Source organism: Acomys russatus, chromosome 19 (assembly GCF_903995435.1).
Source record: "Acomys russatus chromosome 19, mAcoRus1.1, whole genome shotgun sequence".
Taxonomy (NCBI): domain Eukaryota; kingdom Metazoa; phylum Chordata; class Mammalia; order Rodentia; family Muridae; genus Acomys; species Acomys russatus.
In genome coordinates, this window is record NC_067155.1 from 60,885,569 (window position 1) to 60,906,319 (window position 20,751).

The following is a 20,751-nucleotide window of genomic DNA, read 5'->3' on the forward strand; positions in this document are numbered from 1 at the left end:
GCTGTCCCAACAATACAGCCAGAGGAGAGAGGATGCTTAGGGGCCAGGGGATGCCATATCGAAAGAACAGAGCTGGCGGTATTGCTGCACACCTTTAATCCTGGCACTCAGGAGGCAGAGGCAGGCCAGGGTCTACAGAGTAAGTTCCAGGGCAGGGAGGGGTAAAACAGAGAAACCCTGTCCCTAAAACAAAACAAAACAAAACAAAAAAAAAAAAACCAAACAAAAACAGAAAGAAAGGAGAAAGTGAACATGTAGAGGCAAGAGAGGTCAGGGATGTGTAGGCAAGCTGTGGGCCTGTCCAGGAACCCTGCTCTTGTTCCTCCCTCCTGAGCGGAAGGCTCTGCCATGGAGGTTACGAGAAGGTCAGGTATTATGAAGCAGTTATTTTGAGGTTGCTGGTGTGAAGCCCTGTGCTGACATTGTCCCTGTCACCTGGGATCAGAAGCTGTGGTTACTGGGTAATCTGACTTGAATGGCTCGGGCCCCCTCACAGCTGGGGCTAAAGATGTGTGCCAGCCACTCAGCCTGGTATGCTGCTGGCCCTGACACCACTACTCAACCCCAGAGCTGTCTCTTCAGTCTCCCATGGCACAGCTAATATGTAGTAGGCTTTTCTACATAGCAGCTACTAGAGAAAATTACATTTTCTTTTTTTTCCCTCAATTCTTTCTTGTTTGTTTTGTTTTTGTTTTTTGAGGCAGTGTTTCTCTGTGTAGCCTTCGCTGTCCCAGACCTTGCTCTGTAGACCAGGCTGGCCTTGAACTTTTTCTCAATTAGGATTTTCTGAGAAAGTACAGTTGTTAGCTCTGTTTTGTGTACATGAATAAGTGAAGGCTTGAAGTGTTGCTGTGGTAACAGGTAACTCGCTGGCCCATGCTGAGTCCTCATACCTCCCTCCCCTTCGCTGCTCACTTCAGTAGCACCTGACGTGTTGTCAGGTGAGGTGTAACTAAGGCTGTGTGTTGCTGCTCTGGTGGTCTGCTGTGCATGATGGGTAAGCACTGACGTTAATTGCAGCTGAACCAGCAGCAGAGATTTCCTGGCTGCTGTTCTGTCTAGCCTGTGCCAGCTGTTAGACCTAGACCTAGACACGCTGATGATTTGAAGCATCTGTGAAAAGCTGTGACCTAAAGTGAAGAGGGAGCAGGGTAGAGATGGAGGCAGGTCTGCTGTTATTTGGCAGACTTTTCCATCCAGGAAATAGGAAACAACTAAGGCACTGGATTAAATAAAGGGTTAGGCCTCATGTTTGTGGGTTTTGAAGTCTTTATTTCCTGGTTTGGACCATGTGATTAGTAGTGTTCTGTCAGTTAGGGTTCTGTCTCGGCAGTTCTCAGCTCTGGCTGGATGTCAGCCTCTCCTGAGGACCTTTACACAGGTAAGGATGTGGGGCCTTTTCTCTCCAGGTCCTTCAGGCTCACCCTGTCTCCTCCCCCCTCCCCAAAACTCTTGCTTTTTAGTCCTGCTGGTCTCAGTGCACACATAAGTTCTGCGACCTCTGGAAGGCCAGGAGTAATGGTGTGAACTACCTTGCCTGACCTTTTATGATTCTCTTAAGTCTACTGGGGCGCCTGGTCCTGGGCATTCCTTGTTTATTTATTTTTATTTTATTTACTTTTTATTATTTTGGCTTTTTGAGGCAGTATCTCTCTGCATAGCCTAGGACAACCTGAACCTCACTATGCAGACCAGGCTGGTCTTGAACTCACTCACAGAGATCCCCCTGCCTCTGCCTTTCAAGCTAGGATTAAAGTCATTTGCCTCTATACCCGGCTCCTCGTTTATTTAATTTTAAAGATTTAGGGGGAAGGGGAGAGGTGAGCTCAGTGCCCTCAGAAGCCAGAAGAGGACATTATATTGCCGGAACTGGAGTTACAGATGATGGTGAGCTACCCAGTGTGGTTGCTTAGAAACAGAACTTGGGTCTTTTAGAAAAAGAGCATCAGGGACTCTTAACTGCTGAGCCATCTCTAGCCTTGTATATAATTGGTTTTTAAAATTTTTTCTTTTATTATAATTTATTCACATTACATCCAGATTGTAATCCCTTTGCTCTTACCCTCCTGTTCCCACCCTCCCTCCCTCTTCCGCTTTATTCCCCTGCCCTAGACCTCTGACAGATGGGGTCCTCCTTCCCCACCATCTTAGCACAGCCTATCAGGTCTCATTTGGATAGTCTGCATCCCCTTCCTCTGTGTGCCCACAGGGCCTCTCCCACCAAGGGACAGTGACCAAATCGCGGGTACCAGAGTCCGTGTCAGAGGCAGTCCCTGCTCCCCGCCCTGCTTCCCAATATGAAGAATGAGCTGTCCATCTGAACAGGCGGTCTAGGTTCTCTGCTTGCAGTGCCCTTGGTGCATCAGTTTGTGCAGGCCCCCCTGGGTCCCGATCCACCAGCCGTGATAGTCTCCTTGTGGAGCTCCCATCAACCCCTGCCTGTCCTTCCATTCCCCAACTCTTCCATACAACCCAAGAAGCGCTTCTCAGAGTCCAGGATTAGCTTACACTTAGTTTGTAGCCAACCACTCAGGCCTTGAACTTGAGACCTCCTAGCTGTAGTCTCCTGAGTAGCTGAGATCACAGGCCTGTGCTGCCAGACCCAGCTTGCTTGCTTGGCCTCCCTTTCCCACCTTTCTTTTCTTAATTTCTTAGACTTGGCTTTGCTGCATAGTTTAGGCTGGCCTTGAACTTGCTGTGTAGTCCATCTGTATCCTCTTGTCCTTAACCTCCTGAGAACTCACTCTAATGCCAGACAGCATTCATAATTTTAAAACTCTGGAAGTGACCCTGATGTACAGCTGGAATTGGGGACCACCATTCTGAGGTTTAGAAATTGACCAGAAAGCAAAATAACAAACGAAAAAAAATCATAAATTATATTTCTTCTAGGAATTTGATTGTTTTCCAAAATCTGGAGTGGGTCCTCATGCCCTCCTGAGAGAGGAGGGTGGCTTCTCCCTGAGCTGGTCACCAGCATGTCCTGGCAAGTTGTCTATAGAGTAGCTCAGAAATAGTGAATTTTATCTTTGGGCCCCAGGCAGGACAGTCCTCAGCTCTGCTGCCTGGGCCTTGAGATAAGAGGCAGCTCTCACTGCGATGCCCTTCAGACGTGAGGTATTTGGAAGAGAAGGGCCTGAAACCATAAATCCTTATGTGGTCAGTTGTTGTAATCCGATTTAGAAACAAGCAGGTGACTGTCCACCACAGCAGGTTTCTGTGTATTAGGAAACCATTTTCCTGGCAATGTGGTAATAAAAGTGAAGAAATAAACTCTTGCTGAGCGCTACTTTATCTTAAATCTCTCAGTGTAGACTTTGGCTTCATCCAAATCTATGCAAACCCTGAGGTGTGTCTTAAGTAGGACCCTCACGGCCTTTTTATGTGCTGGCGATGAAGCCTAGCGCCTTGTCTGTGCTACGCGAACACTGCCACCAAACTACACTTGATGGGGACATGGGTCTCTTGGAAGTGGCAGTTAAGAGTCATGCTCTGTCAGCCTCAGATAGTGAAGTTTGGGGGTTATGGCTTTTTTCCTCTCTCCCTTTGTTTTTTTCTTTTTCCTTCTGCTGAGGGTAGAGAGAGGGCTCTGAGTTGAGCACTGACTGCTCTTTTAGAGGACCTAGGTCCAATGCCCAGCACCTCACATCACCCTCTTCAGGCGTCCATGGGCACCAGGCGTACGTGTGGTCTGCAGACATGCTGGTTTTATAGACAGTCTTGTGTAGCCCAGGTTGGTTTGTTTCAGATCTTTGTCCTCAAGTGCTGGGGTGACAGGTGTGCCACTACAGGTTTCTACCTGCTACCACGGGTGCTGTGCTTAAAACCAGCTGTGCTAACTGAAGAGGGAGAAGAAGGCCATATGCATGCTAGACTAGTGCCATCTGAAAACAGCAAAAACAAAACAGAGTAGTGTGGACCGTGCATATGTAAATTCCTAAAGCACTCCATATTTATTTATTATTAAAAACAAACAAACAAAGCTCTAAGCAGACTAAGTAGAGATGCTTGCAGAAAAGGGTCATTATCAATAGCTGAATATTTTAAGTGTGTATGCTTGTGTGTATTTTGAGACAGTGTCATGCTCTAGCCCAGGCTGGCCTTGAACTTGGGAGTCTGTTTCCCAAGTGTTGGAATTATAGGTTAGTGCTAGGATCGAGGGTGTGGCTACCACTCAGTTTTATGGTGTCCTGGGTATCAAATCCAACCTTTTTTTTTTTTAAGATTATGTGTTTTGTGTGTGCTAGTTTTTTGTGGACGTATGCCTGTGTGCACCACGTGTGTGTCTGGTGCCTGTGGAGTCAGGAGCAGTCTGCCCTGGGACTGGCTAGAGGCGACTGTGATCTACTTCAGAGCACAAGGGCAGGAAGTGCTTTAACTGCTGAGCCGCCCACATAGAGGAGTGTTTTCTCTGTGCCTGTGTGCACCATGTGTGCACAAGGTGCCTTCAGGGGCCAGAAGAGAGTATTGATTCTTTCGAACTAAGAATGTGGTGTGAGCCACCACATGTGGGCTAGGAAACTAACTTGAGTCCTCTGGAAGAACAGCAAGTGTTTTTTATTACTGAGCCACCTCTTCAGCCCTAAACCCAGGATTTTGTTGATGTAGATATGCCCTCAAGCAACTGAGCTACGCCCCCAGCTCAATATCTATATATATTGTTTGTTTGCTTTTTGAAACAGGGTTTCTGTGTGTGGTCCTGCCTGTCCTAGAACTCATTCTGTAGACCAGGCTGGCCTCAAAACCCACGGATCACCTGTCTCTGCCTCCCAAATGCTGGAATTAAAGGTGTACACCACCACTGCCCATCTCTGTTATATATTTTAAAAATGACTTATTAATTTTTTTTGCTGCATGTATATCTCTGAACCACATGTGTGCTTGATGCTCCAGGGGCAGGGAGGTGGGACAGAGGAGGTTGCTCGGTACCTTGGAACTGGAGTTACAGACAGTTCTGACCCCCATGTGGGTGTTGGGAATTGAACCTGGTTCCTTTATTTATTTATTTTTGTTGTTTTTTTGTTTTTTTCCGAGACAGGGTCTCTCTGTGTATCCTTGCTTGTCCTGGACTTGCTATGTAGACCAGGCTAGCCTGGAACTCACAGTGATCCACCTGCCTCTGCCTCCTGAGTGCTGGGATCAAAGGCGTGTGCCACCACCGCCTGGTGAACCTGGTTCCTTTAAAAGAGCATAGATCCTGAGCCACTACTCCAGTCCCAAGTTTGTTTGTTTGTTTGTTTGTTTGAGACAGAGTTTCTCTGTGTGGCCTTGACTGTCCTGGACTTGCTTTGTAGACCAGGCTGGCCTCGAACTCACAGCGATCTGCCTGCCCCTGCCTCCCGAGTGCAGTGCTGGGATTAAAGGCGTGCACCATTACGCCCGGCTACCAGTTTGTATTTTAATATAAACAAATGAAGTTATATTTGGAGAGAGAAATCCAAGTAATGCTGGAATTTCTTTGTTGTTGTTGTTGTTTGTTATGTTTTTCAAGAAACAGTGTCCCTCTGTGTAACCCTAGCTCTCCTGTACTCTCTTTGTAGACCAGACTGGTCTTGAACTCACAGAAATCCGCTTGCCTTTGCCTCCCGGGTGCTACATCTAGCGCTTAATGAGGGTCTCATGCTTGCAGATCAAGCACTTTAGACTCAACTGCGCTTCCCTGTGCTCCTTTTTAAATATTTATATATACCCTAAACACCCATACACAGAAAATAACAAATTAATAGGTCATTTAAAAAAATACAGTTGAGCATATGTAGTATGCCAACTCAGGTTCTTTGTTAAATGTCATTAGTAATGGCAGATGGTGGTGGTCCACGCCTTTAATCTCAGCACTTGGGAGGCAGAGGCAGGATCTCTGTGAGCTCTAAGATTTCCAGGGCAACACCAAGAAACCTTGTCTGGAAAACAAAGAACAAAACAAACAAAAAATATTAGTAATTTGTGGATCCTAGCAACAAAGTTCTTGAATCTTATCTTAGTATGAGAAGAATAACAGAGCCTGCACGGCGTGCACACTTGTGATCCCAGCACTCGGGAGGCAGAGGCGGGTGGATCGCTGTGAGTTCGAGGCCAGCCTGGTCTACAAAGCGAGTCCAGGACAGCCAAGGCTACACAGAGAGACTCTGTCTCAAAAAACCAAACGAAACAAAACTCCACGATAAGAAGAACAGGACAGTGGGCTCCGTGGAGTGCGCCTGTAAGGAGGGGTGCAGGAGAGTGGGGTTCCAGCTTATCCTTACCTGTGGAGAGTCTGAGGCCAGCGAGGGCCACATGAGATCCTGTCTCCAAAACAAACCAAGCAGGCTCTTTACCCAAAATGTAGATAGAGGGTCAACAGATAGACTGAAAAAGTATTTGTTGATAATTAGAGAAGTTCAGGTTTAAAAATAAAATAACCTGCTCGGTGTGGTGGCTCCACACCTTTAATCCCAACACTTGGGAGGCAGAGGCAGGCAGATCTCTGTGAGTTTGAGGCCAGCCTGGTCTACAAAGAGTTCCAGAACAGCCAGAGCTATTACATAGAGAAATCCTGCCTGAAAAACTAAATAAATAAATAAGATAACCAAAAATCCAAATAAAACAAAGTAAATCAGAAACCATTTGTTCTTGCACTGACCACAGTTTGTTCCAGTTGCTGCTGTATCAGCAGGAGTGTGGTGAACTTGGTGTTCTCTTATATCATGCTCTAGGATACAAATAAGTCGTCATTAACTTCTACAAAGCAACTTCAGGATGTGTGAAGGGCTTCATAATCTAATTGCATTTTGAGTATTTGACATGGCATAGACCCCCTTATAAAAAATTCTCCAGTACTATTATAGTAAGTTGGAAAAAAGATACTACTAAGTGTATTGGTTGTATTATCCTGTTAGCTCGTGGTAGGCAATTGTGTAGCCATTGTGTCTCTAATGACTTAGTAACATTTTTTAAAAAATCATTTTATGTGTGTGGGTGTTTGCCTGCATTTATATGTGTGTGTCACTTTTGAGCCTGGTGCCCACAGAGGTCAGAAGAGCACATGTACCCCTTGGGCCTGATGTTGCAGTCTAGCTAGCCAGCCTCTCCCGTGCCCCCTGGTTCTAGGATCGCAGGCAGTTGTCACACATGCCTAGCTTTTGCATGGGCTCTGGGGATCTGAGCCCCAGCTGTGCTTTCATTGGCAGCACTGACTATCAACTGAGTCATCCATCTCCTCAGTCCCTGGAGAGATGGTAAGACAACCTGGCACCAAGCCCGATGACTGAGCTTACTTTTTTTCCAGAACCTGCCCAGTGGCAGGAGAGAACCAAACCACAGGTTGTCCTTCGCCCTCTACATGTGTGCCATGGCTCCTGCGCATAAACACTTAAACGCATGCAAAATAAGTAGCATGTCATAAAGAATTTAACACAGGATCTAACTCTTAACTGAAGCTGGCCTAGAATTCACTGTCTAGCCCAGGCTGGCCTTGAACTTTTTGCCTGAGCCTCCCAAGTGCTGGGTCTATAGGTGTGAGCCACCTGCTTTGCTAAAGACTAGAGATAAATGAATCTGCTCATATAGAAAGAAAGTGATATTTTGTAACTTGAGCTGATCTGATATTCTCCTAGGGCTCAGCTTTTGTTCTGTCAATTTTGTAGTTTCCATTATAGCATGCTGATACTGAATTTTTTTTTTGTGACAGAGTGTCTCCTGCCTTGGCTGTCCTGTAATTTACTGTAGACCATGTCTGACTCAAGATTCACCTACCTCTGCCTCCTGAGTGCTAGGATTAAAGGCGTGTGACACCATGCCTGAGCTTGTTTGTGTGGTTGTGGAATATGTCTGCTAAAGCCTGGGCCATCCCTCTGTGGTATCCTGTACAGACTGTACACTAGAGTAAGCTCAGGGCCGGGCCTCTTCTTCCTGTCTGGCTTCCAGATCATACACATCCCTTTAGCACAGAGTGGCTGTTCTGAAACCAGACAAAGCCATACTTTATTATGGCTGATTTTCCTCAAAGCACCAGTGCTCTGGACTAAGCTTACCTTTTTTTAGAGGTTGTGGAAAGGCCCATGTCCCCTTTAGTAAGTACAACTGTGCTGGGAGATAGAAATTGGCCATATGTGTGGAAAAACACAAAACTTACGCCTTTTATTTCTTTTGCTTTCAGATGGAAAGAACTCAAATGGATCCAAGCGTTACAATCGCAAGCGTGAACCTTCCTACCCCAAAAATGAAAACTTTAGCAACCAGTCCCGTCGCTCCAATTCACAGAAAAGCAAAACTTTTAACAAGATGCCTCCTCAAAGGGGCGGTGGCAGCAGCAAACCCTTTAGTTCTTCTTCTAATGGTGGAAGACGAGATGAGGTATGGAGCCTGAGAACGCCTTTCCAGAGTGGTTTGTCAGAGGGAAGGAGAGAGGGCGAGCAGGCACCCAGGCTGTTCTGAGCAGCTGGGGTGAACCAGACCCAGAACCTTGCCCCTTCCCTCCCCTAAGGGCCGTGGGAACCCTTGGGGACGAAACTGCACTGTCTTGTTCACCATCTGTGAATGGTACTGATACTTACCTTGCAGAGTGAAATGCTGGGGTCTTAGTCTCTGAGGCCCGTCTTTACGAGTCCTCAGGTGTGTTTTTGAGAGTAAAGAGTCTTGAGGTGATTGCTGGAGTTAGGAAGAAGCAGCGTAGGTCCTCACCAAGAAAAGTAGTCCAGTATCCTGTTGTTGGACTGTCTATGCTGTGTAGCCATTGCAGAACAAGGCAGGTGCAGTACATGCCCTCATGAAAGGATCACTCATTCTCCTGTGGCACCAGGAATGCTCCAAGTGCAGCATTCCACAGAAAACTCACTGACTTTGTCTCTTGGACTGATTCTATAGTCTGGTGTGTGAGTGACCAGTGTGTTACACACCTGAGGGTAGGTAAGTGCTTGTTGGATTAAACAGTGTAGATGGGGAGAGAAGGGAAAACGAACAATAATAAAGTGCCTAAGGAGGCCTTATCCTGTGAGGTTTTAGTGTGCGTACGTGCGTGCGTGTATCTATTTAAAGAGGTCTCATTGTACGCCCAGGTTGAACCGCTGTGTTAGCCTTCTGAGTACTGAGAACAGTGCTTTGTGCCATGAGCCAAGCCGCAGAGGTAGATTTTGTGAGAGATCTGAATGAAGCAAGGGAAGGCACACAGCGTGGGCAACACCAGATCCGTAGGCTGTGGAGAGTTGTAAGGAGGTCAGAGTCAAGGACTGATTTCTGAATGGGGAAGAGGCACCAGTGGGAGGGACAAAGAGCTGGGAGCCCATGAGAGACTGTTGTCACTTGCTCAACTGCTGCCGCTGGGTTGAGTAAGAGAGGACAAGAAAATATGAAAGCCAGCCAAAGGTCATTAGCCTTGAGTCATTTTGGTGGAATGGTGACAAAAATATGGATGGTGGCAGGGGACGATGGGAAGACAGCATGTCTGTAATCCCAGCACTCGGGAGGCAGAGGCAGGCGGATTGCTGTGAGTTCAAGGCCAGCCTGGCCTACAAAGCGAGTCCAGGACAGCCAAGGCTACACAGAGAAACCCAGTCTCAAAACAACAACAAAAATTTTTTTTAAATTACAAAAAAGGTTTGAGGTTAGGGACAGGGAAACTACGGCATTTCTCTCTCCTAATAAGGTGGTTAATAAGAGGGAGAAAATGATTCAAGGGGAATGGTGAGCATGGTGCCCTTGACTGATCTGTTGAATGTTGACTCTATTTCTTAGCAATTAAACTTTATTATGCAACCCAACTAGCTTATAAAAGAAGGAAAAAGGTTAAAGGGACGAAAGAGTGAACCTTCCGGTAGCCGTTCCACGGGACGGATCCTTAGGTGTCTCTCTGGCAGGCGTGCTGATCCAGCTTGTCCGCTGCTCCTGCACCCTCTCCCTGCAGCCGACTTTGTTTTTCTCTCTTCCCCAACTCCCTCAGTCACGTGGGGAGGACCGGCTCCTTCTCCCGGTGAGGGTCCATTAGAAAGACAATAGACCAGGTGGGGTTCCCAGGTCTGCTTCCAGAATTCCAAACCCAGGATGGCTCCACTCAGTCTGTCACAAGCTATTCATGGGGAGCCCAAGGGTAAAGCCCACCAAGACTGCTCCCACTTGTGACAAAGCTTACTCCTTCCCACACATCCCCCTTCTCTTTAAAAAAAATCAAGAACTATAAACACACATATACATATATACATAATCATCAGGTATCAAGTACATAACCAAGTCCTTTTATACTAGTTAACCTGAGAAAAAATATTCCACTATTCTACCAAAGAGAGTCCCTTTTTTTTTTTTTTTTTTTTTTTTTTTTTGTGAGAAATTTCAATTATCCATCTATAAAGGTGTTTTTAATTCTTAAACTAAAGCTTCTAGTAACACTGTGGCTATCTAGTCTTCAATCCCATCAGAGATCCAAGAAGGAAAATCTATCTAATAAAGGATGTGCTGGCAGGCAACTTTCAAGTTGCATAGGACAGAGAGAGCAGACTGCCTGGATATTCACCGAAGTCTCTCCTTCATTGGGGCAATCAGTCTTCAGCCTTATCGGCCCAAAACATCCAACAAACTGCTTTTTGAAGCAGGAAATCCGACGGTCCGGTCCATCTAGTCTCTTCAAAGCTGGACAGTCAACTTTCCAGCATCACTGTTGATCATTGCAGCCAGTCAGCCTGTCATCAGCAGTAGAGATAAGAGCATTTTCTCTGTCCAGTGACCATTCTGTCACCTGCGTCTCTTGAAGCCCCCATCTTCAGTGATGCAAATGGAGAAGCGGCCAGGAGTAGATGTCTCTCTGTCAGGAAAGCCCTCATCTTTAAATGCCATATTCTGTGGATCTCTGAAGAGTTTGAAAACCAACTCTATCTATTCCTACAGTTAGCTACTATTCCTTTGGAGACATATACAAGAAATTAAACAAACCTGTTCTATGACAAAGTAAGTTAGTATTTAGTAGGATTTTTTCGTAACTAAATATCAACTTTTATCCCCAATCTTCCTGAACAGTTTTTCCTAAGACATTAGTGGTACATGAATAATACATTAAATAAACATTGAATAAAATGAACTTAAGTTTCTAACATACAATATATAATATTTTGTCAACATATAACATACAATACATAAGGCAAAAATGAAAGACAATATACAATTTAAATTTTTATCAATGAAGCAAAAGTTGAAGTCTTAAATTTCCATCAATCAAAAGTCTTAAATTTTCTTCAATCTACAATACCAATGTAAGATTTTTGAAGTTAGTAGATTCAATAATCTACTTTTAGTCTACAAACATGTGTCCTCCCTTCCTTCCCCCCTTTCCCTTAATATTAAAAGGGATAGAAAGTAAGAGAGAAAGAAAGATAGAAGAAACCAACCCCCAAATGAACGTTTATTAATTGTAACTAACCCCGTTAGGCAAAGATGAGCATTGGTAACCCACCAAAAACACCCACTCCACCTACTGGGAATGGGGGCGTCGTGTTCTCAAAATTACTTTATGCTGTTTCGGAGAAAAATTTTTTTCGGGTACCCTAGAAAAATAATATATTGGCCAAGTGCTGGAAAAGCTAGCTGTTTTTGTCCAGTCCTTTTGGGATCGATCCTTTTGGCTAGCCGATTTATTGTTAATATGCATGCAAATTCGGGAAGAAGCAGTAGTGGCAGTGGCAGAAGTTCGATCTTCATAATTGTCCTGTTTTTTGCTCTGAAAGTAAACAGACTTTTGAAATCATTAATATGGATGTTAGTACATGTATAATTTTTCAAGGAAACATCAGTTGAGGCACCTTGCTCAAGATGCCAGAGGCATGCTGTTGAGGTTAAATCACCCATGCTGCCTGCTTTGTCTACAGCCTTGTCCTGCTTTTTGCAAATACAGGGCTCTACCTGCATATACACCAACAGGACAGAAGAGGGCATTAGTTCTCCAAGCTGTAAGAAACAATGTCAAGTTGTTAAGGACCAGGTAGCTCTTAAGACTCACTTGCTATATGGTCAGATCTAATCTTTATAAGTTTAGTTGGTAGCCATATTTTTTCATTTCCTGTGGAAACATATGCATACCCACGACCCCATCTCAAAACTACCGCAGGTTTCCATTTCATACTTGACAAGTCCTTGTAGAATATTGGTTGACCCAATTCCTCAGTTCTTTCTATCACCCAATGTCTCTCCGCAGCTGACGTCCCTTCATCATTCACATTAAGAAAATTTAGAGTCAACAAAGCATTATTTAATCGGTCCCGGGGTGTCTTTACCCTTCCCTTTTGTTTAATAAGCATTTCTTTTAAGGTACGATTAGCTCTTTCCACAACTGCTTGTCCTGTGGGGTTGTGAGGTATACCAGTAACATGTTTTATATTATAATACATAAAGAAGTTTTTCATCTTAAGGGACACATATGCAGGAGCATTGTCAGTCTTAATTTGTGCAGGTATTCCCATAAATGCCATTATTTCCAGCAAATGAGTAATCACACAGTCAGCCCTTTCAGAACTTAAGGCAGTTGCCCACTGAAAACCTGAATATGTATCAATGGTATGATGCACATACCTCATTTTCCCAAATTCTGCAAAATGAAACACATCCATCTGCCAAATTTCGTTCCTTTTGTTACCTCTAGGGTTAATTCCCACAGGTAATGGTAGTTGACTATATAAGGAACATGAAGGACACTTATTAATTATTTCTCTGGCTTGTTGCCAAGTGATAGAGAATCTTTTCTTCAACCCCTTACCATTGACATGATGTTTTTCATGAAATTTTGAGGCTTCGAATACATTACCTATTAATAATTTGTCGATCTCTTCATTTCCTTGTGCCAATGGGCCTGGTAAACCTGTATGGGATCGAATATGAGTAATATACAAGGGATAATTTCTGCTTCTGATGACCTGTTGCAGTTCTATAAATAAGGTAGTCAATTCTGTGTTATCAGGAGTAAATTCAGCAGTTTCTATATGCAAAACAACTCTTTCAGCATATTGAGAGTCAGTAATTATATTAAGAGATTCAGGAAAATCTAACAATACCATAAGGATTGCATATAATTCTGATTTTTGAACTGAGGTAAATGGGCTTTTAATCACCTTGGTCATTTTCTCAGACTTATAACCAACCATACCTGATTTATTTGCGTCAGTGAAAAGGTGGGTGCCCCTGAGATTGGTGACCTCTTTACAATACTTGGAAGGATCCAATTAGTTCTTTTTATAAACTGTATACGTTTGCTTTTTGGGTATCTATTGTTAATGTCTCCCAAATAGTTACTACAAGCTTTTTGCCAATCTTCATTAATTACCCATAAAGACATAATCTCAGAATCAGTAAGAGGCACTACAATTTCCGTCGGGTCCATCCCTGACAGTTGGCGCAATCTTATTCTTCCCTTTGTAATCAATTCAGAAATTTTCTCTATGTATGTTTTCAATTTTTTGCTCTGTTTATTTGCCAGAAATATCCATTCTATGATCCTGTCTTCCCTTTGCATAAGAAGCCCAGTTGGAGAATGTTTCGAAGGCAAAATAACCAGAATGCAACCAAGTTCAGGATCGATTCTATCCACATATGCCTTTTGAAGTTTTTGCTCCACCAGAATTAACTCCTTTTCTGCCTCAGCGGTCAGACATCTAGGACTGTTTAAATCCGAATCCCCTTGTAAAGTTTGGAACAAGTTACTTAGCTCATAGGTAGCTAACCCAATTGTAGGCCTTAACCAGTTAATATCTCCCAATAATCTTTGAAAGTCATTAAGAGTTTGCAATTGATCTCTACGGATCTGTACCTTTTGTGGTCGAATTTTTTGTTCACTTATTTTATAGCCTAAATAGGTAATAGAATCTCCTCTTTGTATTTTTTCCACAGCAATCTGTAATCCCCAGCATGGTAGAATTCTTTGTGCTTCCTGAAACATTTTTTCTACAACACTAGGATCAGAATCAGCTAGCAGAATATCATCCATGTAATGGTATATGATAGATTGAGGAAATTGCTTACGAATTATTTCTAAAGGTTGTTGCACAAAATACTGGCATAAAGTTGGGCTATTCAACATTCCCTGTGGAAGTACCTTCCAATGATATCTCTTCATTGGAGAATTACTGTTCAGAGTAGGTACTGAGAAAGCAAACCTTTCCCTGTCCTTCTCATGTAAAGGTATGGTGAAAAAACAATCTTTTAAATCAATTGTAATTATATGCCAAGACCTAGGTAGCAAGGAAGGCAAAGGAATTCCAGGTTGAAGTGAGCCCATGGGTTGAATCACCTTGTTTATGGCCCTCAAATCTGTTATCATTCTCCATCCACCTGATTTCTTTCTTACCACAAACACAGGGGAATTCCAGGGACTGGATGATTCTTCGATGTGTTGAGCCTCCAGCTGCTCTTTCACTAAACCGTGAAGCGCCTGTAACTTTTCTTTTGATAAGGGCCACTGCTCCTGCCATACAGGTCTGTTTGAAATCCATTTTAGGGGCAAGGCGGTTGGTATCTCAGCAGTGGCCCCTCTTAAAAATTTTGACACTCTAAACCTGAAGAGTTCTGAGGTTGGACAATGGGCATAGCTTGTAGTCGCCCCTGATCACTTACATGAATCTCTTCCCCAGAAGCGTGTGCCAGTTCACCCATAGTTTCAACCTTGTTTATCACGGTATTTGCAGGAATAGTAATCTGAGTACCCCATTGCTGTAAAAGGTCTCTTCCCCATAGATTTATGGGAATGTCAGCCACATAGGGTTTCAGCCTCCCTATCTGCCCATCTGGTCCCACACACTCAAGCCACTGTACACTTTGTTTTATTTGAGATAGCTTACCAATTCCTACAATTTCTGTACAAACCTTCTTAAGTGGCCAATTTTGGTTCCAAGACTTCTGGCAAATGATGGAGACATCGGCTCCGCTGTCCACCAAGCCTTCTATTTTAACACCATTCAATTGTACAATTAACTTAGGTCTCTGATCATTAATTATTGTTTGCCAGAACACCCGGGTCCCTGTGCTTCCGAATGCACCAGTCCTTTCCACTGGAGCGGCTTTGCCCTTAATGTAAGGAAACAGTAGGAGTTGAGCAATTCTATCCCCGGCATTGATTTTCATCTCCTTTTTCACACATGCCATGATTTTTATTTCCTCTTTAGAATCTCCGTCTATAATACCGGATGCACAATAAAACCATGAGAAGTCAGCCCACTTCTTCCCAGAACCATTCCTACTGTGCCTGAAGGCAAAGGTCCGAAAACACCAGTATTTAATTTGTAACATTCAACCTGGGGAGATAGGGTAAGAGACATATTTGAAGCCAGATCCAAGGCTGCACTGCCTTCAGTAGCATGCATTAGATCACTAACACTCAGTTCCCGTTTTCCTGTGGGTTTGTCACTTCCTGACTGGCCAAAGGAATTCGGCTGGCATTGTTTATGGGGGCCCGAGCCGATGGCCCCCTCCTGCCGTTTCCCGTCGGCAAGATATTGCCTTGCACATCTCTCTTAGACTGACAATCCCGAGACCAATGTTTCCCTTTCCACAGCGACTACAGTACCCTGGGAATCTTGGCACCTCATTACCATCATAACCAGAACCTCCTTGTTCTCTCCTACGAGTTACGTTTTCTCCTGGGTTATTGCGCCTTCTATCTCTACAGTTTCTTTGCACATGACCAATTTTACCACAATTGAAGCACCGAGTATTAGGATATCTGGGCTCTCTGGCTAAAGCTTGTCCCACAATATTATTTTGATACTCTTGAGAGTTGATATTAACTGTCTCCTTTACCCAGTCATCTAGTGGAGCGCCTCTTTCCTTTAATGGTCTAAGCACCCTCTTACAGTCAGCATTTGCATTCTCATAAGCCATGATAAGTTTTAATGCCTGTTTGTTGTCAGAATCTGGCATCACCTTATCCATTGCAGATCCTAACCTCTGCAAGAATTCTGTAAAGGGCTCCAAGGGTCCTTGGAACACTTTAGTAAAGGGAATAGTTGTTTTCCCAGGTTCCTCTACCAGCTCCCAAGCTCTCAAGGCTGCCTTACGACATTGTTCAATCACCCTATCTTCAGCTTGAATTTGTTCTCTAATATTAGTATATTGTCCTTCACCAAGCAATTGATCTCTATTAATATTTATTCCCTGTGTCGTATTTTCCTGTTCTATTTTTATAGCCTCTGTTCGCCACCATGATAACCACTGTAACTGTTGTGCTGCTTCCAATACCGCTGAAACTAAATTTTTCTAATCTTGGGGAACAAGTCTATTTTGTGTGGCCCAGCTATTTAACATTTGTTTAACAAATGTAGAGTGCATACCATATTTTACGACGGATTCCTTAAAATGTTTTAAATCCATCATGTCTACAGGACGCCAGGCCATTTCATAACCCTCAGCACCATTTTGCTCAGGTACATGTCTTACAGTGACTGGAAAAGCTGAAGGTGTCTGGGCGACTGTGGAGGTATCCTCCACTGGGACATTTACTTCCAAAGACCTTTTGGTCGGTCTAGCTTCCTTGCCTCTGGTTTCTGACCTTCTCCATCCTTTTTAACCACCGGTGCCTTCTGCTTTTCCAGCCCTTCCAGTTTTTTCTGCATTTGCCCATTTGTTCAGTCAAGTCAGTAATTCTTTCCAAAAGGATAGAGCTTATTGACTCTTCTGGTTTTTTCTGGCTTTCCGGTCTCTCTATTTCCTGTCCTTCATCACTACCAATTACCAAAAATTCTTTCTGCTTTCCCATCCCTTCATTTTCTTTCCTCAGCCTTTCATCTGTCCAGTCAAATCTGCAATCTTTTCCAAAAGGATAGAACTTACTGCCCCTTCCGGCTTTTCTATGTCATTAGCCTTTCTTTTAATCCTTCTAAACATGAAATATTGTAATAAAAGGATAATGAAAAAACAGAGAATTCCCTCTAAGTATAATGCAGGAAAAAGTTTTGCAACAGCAGTTGCAACTTTGCTGATACCCTGAAACAGCATTTCTATACCTTCGAATACTGACTCTTCCTCCGTACCCTTAGGGACTGTGGAACCCATCGGGCCCCACGTCGTGCGCCAGATGTTGACTCTATTTCTTAGCAATTAAACTTTATTATGCAACCCAACTAGCTTATAAAAGAAGGAAAAAGGTTAAAGGGACGAAAGAGTGAACCTTCCGGTAGCCGTTCCACGGGACGGATCCTTAGGTGTCTCTCTGGCAGGCGTGCTGATCCAGCTTGTCCGCTGCTCCTGCACCCTCTCCCTGCAGCCGACTTTGTTTTTCTCTCTTCCCCAACTCCCTCAGTCACGTGGGGAGGACCGGCTCCTTCTCCCGGTGAGGGTCCATTAGAAAGACAATAGACCAGGTGGGGTTCCCAGGTCTGCTTCCAGAATTCCAAACCCAGGATGGCTCCACTCAGTCTGTCACAAGCTATTCATGGGGAGCCCAAGGGTAAAGCCCACCAAGACTGCTCCCACTTGTGACAAAGCTTACTCCTTCCCACAGTTGAAGAAGCAACAGGGGTGGCAGGTATAAGCTTTGCTGACTGAGCGCAGTGACCAGAGGGCTTGGCAGCAGGCTGCTGTCCTTTCCCCGTGGTGCTTATTTTCTCAGAAGGTGGCCTGCGGCAGTGGGTTTGGGAGCTTGAAGGATGAAGGTTGTCTGGGAGGGTAGGATGAGTGCGGTGACGCGTGACTGCTAGAGTGTGAGGGGTGCTTGATTGAGACTTCTCTGTGGGATTGTGTGTTTTACATTACTGCACTGGAGCTTCTAGGGGATGGTGGGTGGGGAGGTTTTGTTGTTTAAATTCAGCAGATGACCCACAGGAACTCAGCCAGATAAGAAATTTGGGAGCTTGGACCATTCATTGGAGGAGTGACCTGGGGTAGAGGTAAAGGATAGTTGCAATTAAGTAGGTGCAGAAGCACATGCCTCTAATTCTACAATGTCCAGAGACAGACATCAGTGGATCGCTGTGAGTTAGAGATCTACAGTGTGAGTTCCAAGCCAGTCAGGCTACACAGTGAGAGCCTGCCTCAAACACAACCAACCAACCCCACAAACAAGAATTGTGGTGAACGGCTGGAGAGCTGGCTCAGAGGTTAAGAGCACTGGCTGCTCTTCCAAAAGTCTGAGTTCAATTCCCACCAACCACATGGTGGCTCACGACCATCTATAATGAGATCTGGTGACCTCTTCTGGTGCGCAGGTGAACATGCAGGCAGAACAAGTGTATGTAACAAATCTTAAACAAAAACCCCAAGAATTGTGGTGAACACAGTGATTTCCTGGTTAGAGTGGTGCCCAGGTGTGACAGTGAAGAGATGTTTGCCAGCAGTGTGGTCTAAGCTGGCTCAAGGCCATCATTCCCTATACGATAGCCGATGTCTCAGACCCAGCTCCCCTGGACCCCCAAAAACAACCCTCAGCCATGTGGCTTATTTATATTTGATTACTATCTTTTACATTTTTTTTTTAAATTTCTGTGTATGAGTGTTTTGCCTGTATGGACATCTGTGCACTATTTGAGCCAACTGCCAGAAAAGTCCAGAATAGGGTGGAAGGTGTCAGATCCTCTGGAACTGCTGGAAGATGCTGTGTTGCAGCTAGAAATTGAACCCTGATCTCTCTGCAAGAGAGCATCTAGTTCTGTGGCCCTGACTAGCTTAGAAACTTTGTAGACCAGGAGGCTGGCCTTGAACTCAGCCTACACAGGCTGCCTGTCTCAGCCTACACAGTACTGGGATGAAAGGCAGGTGCTAGTCACCTGGCAATTATTTTCTTTAGCAGTTCTGGCGATCAAACCCAGGGTCCTGTTCATGCTAGTCAGTGTCCCACCACAAGCTGTGTTGTGCCCCCAGCTTCAGCAGCCTGATCTGAAGATTTCTGGTTGTCACATTAGAAAAACAAGCTGATGGGTGCAGTAACATATGCCTGTGGTCCAGCTCCTCAGGAGGCCAAGGCAGAGAGACCACCTGACTCCAGCCAGTGTGGGTCTGTGAGAGCCTGTCTAAACACAGTGAAGAGTAATGATGGTATGCTTAGCCCAATATGTCTACATTCTAACTTGAAATGTGTCTGCATTCTAACTTGAAATGTGTCTGCTGTCACATTTCACATGGTCATAGCTGTATGATCTCAGGTGACACAGTGGGGGTCTGAAACAAGTGGGAATGTGCTAACAGGAAGAAGGAGCGTCTCCAAGGAGAGCTGAGAGAGGCCGCTGCACTGGGAAGATAGTAGGGATTGAGAGTGTCTCAGGGTGGGCCAGCTAAGCTACCACATAAAGACGGAACTTAAGAGATTTGCTTTGTCTGTGTGTGAGGGCTTTCCACGTGTTTGTGTGTGTATCAGAAGGTGTCCGATCCCAGGGACTGAGTCTTGTGAACCACTATGTGGGTACTGAGAACCAGGGTCCTCTGAAAGAGTAACGGGTGCTCTTGACCACTGAGCCATCTCTCCAGCCCCTGGGGATTTTTCTTTGTTTTTAAAATAGTTTTTGATTTATTTATTTATTTTTTTTTTTTTTTGGTTTTTCGAGACAGGGTTTCTCTGTGTAGCCTTGGCCATCCTGGACTCACTTTGTAGACCAGGCTGGCCTCGAACTCACAGCGATCCGCCTGCCTCTGCCTCCCGAGTGCTGGGATTAAAGGCATGCGCCACCACGCCCGGCTAGTTTTTGATTTATATCTGAGTGGTTTTTTTGTTTGTTTGTTTGTTTTGGTTTATTTTATTTTATTTTTTCAAGACAGGGTCTCTCTGTGTAGCCTTGGCTATCCTAGACTCGCTTTGTAGACCAGGCTGGCCTTGAACTCACAGCAATCCGCCTGCCTCTGCCTCCTGAGTGCTGGGATTAAAGGTGTGCGCCACCATGCCTGGCTCCTGAGTGTTTTGTTTTTTCTTTTTCTTTTTCTTTTCCTGAGTTTTTCTTACGTGTCTTATGTGTGTTACCACATATGTGCCTGAAGCTCAGTGAGGTCAGAAGAGGAGGGTGTTGGATCCTCTGGAACTGGAATCAGTGGGTGGTTGTTAACCACCATGTAGGTGCTGGGAGCCAAACAACATCTATTGCAGAAGCCCTCGGTGCCCCTCGAGCTGGGCTGTCTGCTCTCCAGCCCCTGGAGCCGGGGTCTGAAGACTTCAGATTCTTAGATGTAGGTTTGGTACTCGGGAGAAAGAACGTTGTCTAGTCATGTGCCAAAGCTAGCTTGTCTGTTTCCTGGAACCTCACCTCTTAAATGTTGTGATCACAGGTGTGAGCCACCACAGTTGCAGCTGTATTTGTTTTGAAAGAATTTCTCAGGCTGCATATTTATTCTTAACAAAAAAAAGTCCTTCCACTTTTTGGGGTTTTCTTTTTTTTTGTTGTTTTTTTTTGTTTGTTTGGTTGGTTGGGTTTTTTTGAGGCAAGGTTTCATTGTGTAACGGCCCTGGCTGTCCTGGAACTCGCTCTGCAGAGCAGGCTAACTTCAAACTCAGAGATCCTCCTGCCTCTGCCTCCCGAGTGCCACAGCCACCACCTCCACCCTGCCACTGTTATTTTTTGTATTCCTTGAATTGGGTTTTGTTTTTTGTTTCTCAAGTGCTAACATTGCAGGAATAAACCACTCTTGCAATCCTTCAGCCTATATATGGATGTGCAGCTTATTAAAAAATCTATAAATTTGACTGTACAGTAAAAGTGTTATATTGGCCTTTATTAGAGCTACTTTTTTTTTCTAAAAGAAATAATGAGCTTGTTTTTTTTTTTTTTATAAAGACTTATTTATGTGTGAGTGCTCTGTCTGCACGTACACCTGCAGGCCAGAAGAGGGCAC

At 44.5% G+C, this 20,751-nt stretch overlaps 1 protein-coding gene across 2 annotated transcripts in view; it reads left to right on the forward strand.

The window, feature by feature from the left end:
- Positions 1 to 20,751, forward strand: part of Rnf10 (ring finger protein 10) — a 41,325-nt gene that overhangs the window by 3,576 nt on the left and 16,998 nt on the right. For both annotated transcript variants that reach the window (XM_051161670.1, XM_051161669.1), the window contains exon 2: positions 8,135 to 8,331. In XM_051161670.1, the coding sequence (XP_051017627.1) occupies positions 8,135 to 8,331 (197 nt within the window). The remainder of the gene's footprint in view (positions 1 to 8,134; positions 8,332 to 20,751) is intronic.